This window comes from Vipera ursinii (genome assembly GCF_947247035.1).
Source record: "Vipera ursinii genome assembly, chromosome: 7".
NCBI lineage: Eukaryota > Metazoa > Chordata > Lepidosauria > Squamata > Viperidae > Vipera > Vipera ursinii.
Window position 1 is genome coordinate 4473989 of NC_139521.1, and position 6565 is coordinate 4480553.

The 6565-nt window shown below is 51.3% G+C and overlaps 1 protein-coding gene across 2 annotated transcripts in view; it reads right to left on the reverse strand.

The window, feature by feature from the left end:
- The window catches only part of PGCKA1 (PDCD10 and GCKIII kinases associated 1), a 117597-nt gene that overhangs the window by 107153 nt on the left and 3879 nt on the right, over positions 1-6565 (reverse strand). The window contains exons 2-3 of one of the 2 annotated variants that reach the window (XR_014493088.1): positions 5977-6030; positions 4094-5221 (exon numbers count right to left, since the gene is read on the reverse strand). Coding sequence is in view for 1 of the 2 variants with exons in the window: in XM_083367933.1 (XP_083224059.1) it covers positions 4300-5221; positions 5977-6008 (954 nt within the window). In the remaining variant the exon portion in view is untranslated. Of the gene's footprint in view, positions 1-3956; positions 5222-5976; positions 6031-6565 lie in introns of those variants that run through there. The other variant, XM_083367933.1, reaches the window with a different exon arrangement.

Consider the following 6565-nt stretch of genomic DNA (forward strand, 5'->3'; position numbering starts at 1 on the left):
GACCTCATCCTGCTTTTCCGGGGGTGGGGGACGACAGGTGCCTGTGCTCAGGCTGGTTTATTTGAATGCCAGGTCTGTGGTGAATAAGGCTCCCCTCATTCGGGATTTGATTGAGGAGGAAGGCGCAGATCTGGCAAGCATCACTGAAACCTGGTTGGGCCCGGAGGGAGGGGTCCCTCTGATTGAGTTATGCCCACCAGGTTTCCGTGTGCTTCACCAGCCTCGGGCTCAGGGTAGGGGCGGGGGGGTGGCAGTTGTTATTAAGGAGGCCCTTTGTCCGCGGGAGATCACTGCCTCGCAGATTGGCGGATGTGAGTCCCTTCTCCTGAGGTGGGGTCCTGGGGGTCAGTTGGGTCTGTTGCTCACGTACCTTTCTCCCAGCTGTGTGGCAACAGCCCTGCCCGGGCTACTCGACGCCCTCTCAGGGTTGGTGGTTGAGTTTCCCAGGCTTATGGTTCTGGGAGATTTTAACCTGCCTTTCCTGGGTGGTGCGTCGGGGGTGGCCCGAGAGTTCATGGCTTCCATGATAGCCATGGACCTGACCCAGGTTATTCAGGGTCCAACTCACGAGGGGGGAAACACGCCCGACCTCATTTCATCTCTGGGCAGTGGTTTAATGGTCTGGGTGGGGTTACTCCAACATCTCAACCCCTTTCATGGACAGACCATTATCTCCTGCGGCTGAGCCTCTGTCATGCCACTCCCCACTGCTGGGAGGCGGAACCGACCAGGTGGTTCCGCCCCAGGCGCCTGATGGACCCAGATAGGTTCCAGACGGCGCTTGGATTTATTCCTTCCTCCCTTTCCCACAGCCTGGTCGAGACCTTAGTTGATGCCTGGCAACGGGCGGCTTCGGAGGCTCTCGACCGTGTTGTGGCTTTGCGGCCTCTGACCCGGCGCAGATCCCGGCTCGCTCCTTGGTTTTCCATGGACCTGCGGGAGATGAAGCACCGGAGAAGGGGCCTAGAGAGCATTTGGAGGTCCACTCGGTCCGAGTCTGACCGGACACAGTTAAGATCCTTTTCTAGATCTTATCTTGTGGCAATGGAGGTGGCGAAGCGTGCTCACTTCGCCACCCTCATTGCATCTGCAGATAGCCGCCCGGCCGCCCTGTTTAGGGTGACCCGTTCCCTTTTAAATCAGGGGATGGGAGAGGACCCCTTGCAGGGACGGGCCGAGGAGTTTAGTGAGTATCTGGTGGATAAAATCGCTCAGATTTGGGCTGGCTTGGACTCCGACTGGGCAGTATCTGACGAGGGGGAAATTATGGGTTTGGCCGATAATATCTGGGAAGAGTTTGATCCTGTGACTCCGGATGAAGTGGACAGGATCATGGGGAAATTAAGTGCCACCACGTGTTTGTTGGACCCGTGTCCCTTCGGGCTGGTTTATGCGGCCCGGGAGGTTACACGAGGCTGGCTCCTGGCAGTTATAAATGCTTCCTTGAGTGAGGGGTGCTACCCTGCCGCCTTGAAGGAGGCGGTGGTAAGGCCCCTCCTCAAGAAACCTGCCTTGGATCCAGCTATTTTAAACAACTTTTGTCCTGTCTCCAACCTTCGCTTTCTTGCGAAGGTTGTTGAGAGCGTGGTGGCATGGCAGCTCCCTTTGGTCCTGGAGGAAACTGAGTATCTAGATCCATACCAATCGGGTTTCAGGCCCGGGTACAGCACGGAGACGGCATTGGTCGCACTGGTGGATGATCTCTGGCGGGCCCAAGACAGGGGTTATTCCTCTGTCCTGGTCCTTTTAGATCTCTCAGCGGCTTTTGATACCATCGACCATGGTATCTTGCTGCGACGTCTTGCGGGGTTGGGAGTGGGAGGCACCGTTTTATGGTGGTTCTCCTACCTCTCGGGCTGCTCGCAGACGGTGTTGACAGGAGGGCAGAGGTCAACCCATAGGCCCCTTAATTGTGGGGTGCCTCAGGGGTCGGTGCTCTCGCCCCTCCTGTTCAACATCTATATGAAGCCGCTGGGTGAGATCATCCGTGGTTTTGGGGTGAGGTATCATCAATATGCCGATGATACCCAGCTCTTTATCTCCACCCCGAACCAAGCCAGTGATGCCCTCGACGTGATGTCCCGTTGCCTGGAAGCAGTACGGATTTGGATGGGGAAGAACAGGCTCCAGCTCAACCCGGCCAAGACTGAGTGGCATCTTGACTTGTCCAAGAGGTTCCATCTTTGGTTATGGGGGGAGAGGCGTTGCCTCCCGTTGATAGGGCACGCAATTTAGGCGTCCTCCTGGACTCACGACTCAGTTTTGAAGATCATATTGGAGTCGTGGCCAGGGGGGCATTTGCCCAGGTTCGCCTGGTGCGCCAGTTGCGCCCCTATCTGGACCGAGATGCCCTACGTACGGTCACCCATGCACTCGTTACCTCTCGGATAGATTACTGCAATGCTCTCTACATGGGGCTGCCCTTGAAGACCACCCGGAGGCTTCAGCTGGTGCAGAATGCGGCCGCGCGGGTAGTGATGGGAGCATCCCGATACTCCCATATTACACCCCTCCTGCGTGAGCTGCATTGGTTACCACTTGTCTTCCGGGCGAGATTTAAGGTGCTGGTACTTACCTTTAAAGCCCTACATGGCTTAGGCCCGGGATACTTGCAGGACCGTCTGCTACCGGGGACGACTTCCCATCGCCCAGTGCGCTCACACAGAGAGGGCCTCCTCAGGGTGCCGTCGGCCAGACAATGTCGGCTGGCGACCCCCAGGGGGAGGACCTTCTCTGTGAGAGCACCAGCCCTTTGGAACCAACTTCCCCTTGAGCTTCGGATGGCCCCGGACCTCCGGTCCTTTCGCCGCGACCTCAAAACTTTTCTCTTCCATCAGGCTGACCTGGATTGATGATGGGTTTTTAAATATGTTTTAATATTTAACTGTAGTTAATCTATTTTGGGGCTGTTATTTAATTCTTTTTTAATTTTTGTATTGTTGTTTTTATTGTTGTAAGCCGCCCTGAGTCCTTCGGGAGATAGGGCGGCATATAAGTCCAATAAATAAATAAATAAATAAATAAATAAATAAATAAATAAATAAATAAATAAATAAATAAACAAACAAATAAACAAATAAACAAATAAATAAATAAATAATAAAAGCAATGTAGAACTCCCCAAAAAATATTAGCTTGGTGAAATGTTACTTCCCCTATTTCTGGAAATCAGCTGTATAAAAGATCGTGCTCTGCTGCTCTTGTTCAGGGGTCTCAGCTCCCAAATTGGACCGGGACCCTTTTGCTGAAGCGCTTCTATAAAAAAGTTTTGCCAAAGTCCGTCAGGCTGAGCCAACTTTGGGATAACAGGTTGAGCACCAAAGATTAGTCACTGCTGACCACCGCCAGCACACTTTCCCAGAACTTCGAAACAGGACACACACACACCCAGACACACACACCAAAAAAGGCTATCGCTTAAGCCCTACCGTGGGTTACATAGAATTTGTTTATTAAAAACCCTAACCCCCCTCCCACCAGGAATTCTTGGGGCAAACAACAACAACAACAACAAATCCCTGTTCGTCCTTTGTTATTCTTCCACCAAGAGTCTTTTCTCTGCTGCGCCTCCAGACAATACGTGCACCCTGCAAGCTATCGAAACGTAGGTCTTGAGAACCGTTCCTTACAGAAGGATATGCTCTTGTGCCGTGGTCAAGAAAAAAGGGCTCGGTCTGGCTGGATGAAGCCAAGGTCTCCAAGGCCCACAAACCATTCGATGGGTGAAGTTCATGAGGGCGCATCACGTGGTGCTGGAAAAAGTGCAGAGTGGACCCAACGGTGTCTAAGGTAAAAGGTAAAGGTTCCCCCGCACACGCGTGCTAGTCGTTTCCGACTCTAGGGGCCGGTGCTCATCTCCGTTTCAAAGCTGAAGAGCCAGCGCTTATCCGAGGACGTCTCTGTGGTCATGTGGCCGGCATGACTAGACGCCAAAGGTGCACGGAACGTTGTTACCTTCCCACCGTAGCGGTCCCTATATTTCTACTTGCATTTTGACCTGCTTTCGAACTGCTAGGTTGGCAGAAGCTGGGACAAGTAACAGGCACTCACTCTGCTACGCGGCACTCGGGATTCGACCCGCCAAACTGCCGACCATCTGATCGACAAGCTCAGCGTCCTAACCCACTGAGCCACCGCATCCCTTCAATGGTGTCTACTATTATTTAAATATCTTACTTGGCCTACGTGTAGATTCCTTTTAACCAGCTATGAACATCCCCCACCCCAAAACTGGCTTTCTCAAGTGCAACAACTCCTTGTTCTTAAAGAGACCCATATTATCACTTCCTCCACAGCCACCTAGTAGTCTTCCTCTCCCTCCTCTTCGGAAACTTCACCTGCCGTAGCGGCCTCCAGCGCCGCCAGTGCCTCCGCAACTTCCGCATCTTCCTCCAGTTCTCCATTGACCTTGGTGAAGGTATCACACCTAGCTTTCCAGGCAGACTCTGCCTTCTTCCCTCCGGAGAGGACCTCGGCGGATAGATCGTCCTGAAAAGAGATGCTGAAAGGACTCCTCCTCCAGACCCCGTCCCCTTCGTCGGACTGGCCACACGGCGGATGCCAGTCGTGGATGATAGCTAGGCTCTCCGTGCTTTGGTTGATCTGCGCAAGATGGTTGGAGAGCTGCTCCCCAACAGCCTTTGATTCCCCCGCATGGTTGGTTTCGAGGAGCAAAGATGGACCATCCATCTGAACGTCTTGGCCTGGTATCTCTGGGAGGGCAGACCATGTGGAAAAAATGGGTTCAGTCCGAGGACCCTCCTTGCAAAGGGCATGGGAAGTCTCCACAGTCTGCTTTGGGCCATGTTCAGGATCAGAGATCTCAAGTTGATCACCTATTTTTGGCGGGAAGACTCTTTGGACCAGAGGATCAGGTGGCGGACCAGAAGAACTGTGTAGGTTAATCTCTCTAAGTTGGGTTTTATTATGAGGGACTGGACTGACATCCTTGGAGGAATGGATCCCGTTAACACTGCATTTTTCCAGAGAGTTTCCAAGTCCTTTCTCTGGAAGAGTAGTAGGGATTCTGTAACTCCAGAGGGCATCTTTTGAGTGGTTGGATCTGCATTGGTTTGCTCCTAGCTGTGTCACAACGATTGGAAGTTCATTCCTACGGCCCTGAATGTCACTGTTCTGCTTGCAGTGAAATTTGCCTCTTTCTTCGTTATCGATCTCATTGATGTATCCGGCCGTTTGCACTTCTTGGGGATGAAGGATGTAGCTAGGGAAAATGTGAGAACACCCAGTTATTCTTTGGGTGGTTTTTTTCCCCCCTCCCCGATTACGGAGACGCCTGCTAATTTTGCTAATTTCTGAATTTTGAGCATCTTTACCGCGATAGAAAAGCACGGCGCAACTACACGGAAATGGAATTAAAAGTTAGCTACATCCTTTCTTGATGTTTGGCAACGCAATTAAAAACAAAACCATTCGTCCACTGTGCTTTCAACTTCTAGCTGACTGTTTAATGGGGTCCATGGTGGAGAAAACTGATTAATAATTGCGTGTGTGTGTGTGTGTGTGTGTGTGTATAGCCCGTGCTCATCTCTGTTTCAAAGCCGAAGAGCCAGCGCTTGTCCGAGGACGTCTCCGTGGTCATGTGGCCGGCATGACTAGACGCCAAAGGCGCACGGAACGCCGTTACCTTCCCACCGGAGTGGTCCCTATTTTTCTACTTGCATTTTTACGTGCTTTCGAACTGCTAGGTTGGCAGAAGCTGGGACGAGTAACAGGCGCTCACTCTGTTATGTGGCACTCGGGATTCGACCCGCCAAACTGCCGACCTTCTGATCGACAAGCTCAGCGTCCTAACCCGTAAAAGATTTTTTTTTTTTTTTGCTTTTGGCAGGCCACCCAGAATTTTGAGGCTGGCCCAGCTTGCCAAATTTATAAGTTAAGGGAAAAAACTACTGTGCTAGCCGTATCAACTTTCTTTGATTTTAACCCCTGCCAGAAACGATACGGAGGCCATTCTACCTTTTAATTATTTTACAGCATTTGCACCCCATCTGGATTCTTCTTTGTCAGCATCTGTAAAGAGAAAAACAGGCATCTGAAGCAGGGAATTTTATGCAAAATAGCAAGAGGTGGGACTTTCCACTTAACTTTTGAAAGTGCCCGTCGGATAACATGAGTTTCCAATTATGTTTAAACATGGGAAACACTAAAGGTGATGACATCTGACCAGATTCTCAATCAGCATGTTCCTTGCACTCCCCTCCCTCCCTCCCTCCCTCCCTTCATTCATTCCTTCCTTCCTCTTCCTCTTTCTTTCTTTTTTCCTCCCCTCCCTCCCTTCATTTCTTTTTCTGTCTTTCTCCTTCCTTCTTTCCTTCCTTCCTTCCCCTTCCTTCCTTCCTTCCTTCCTTCCTTCCTTCCTTCCTTCCTTCCTTCTTTTTCTTTTTCCTCCCCTCCCTTCCTTCCTTCATTTCTTTTTCTGTCTCTTTCTCCTTCCTTCCTTCCTTCCTTCCTTCCTTCCTTCCTTCCTTCCTTCCTTCCTTCCTTCCTTCCTTCCTTTTCTTTTTCCTCCCCTCCCTCCCTTCCTTCCTTCATTTCTTTTTCTGTC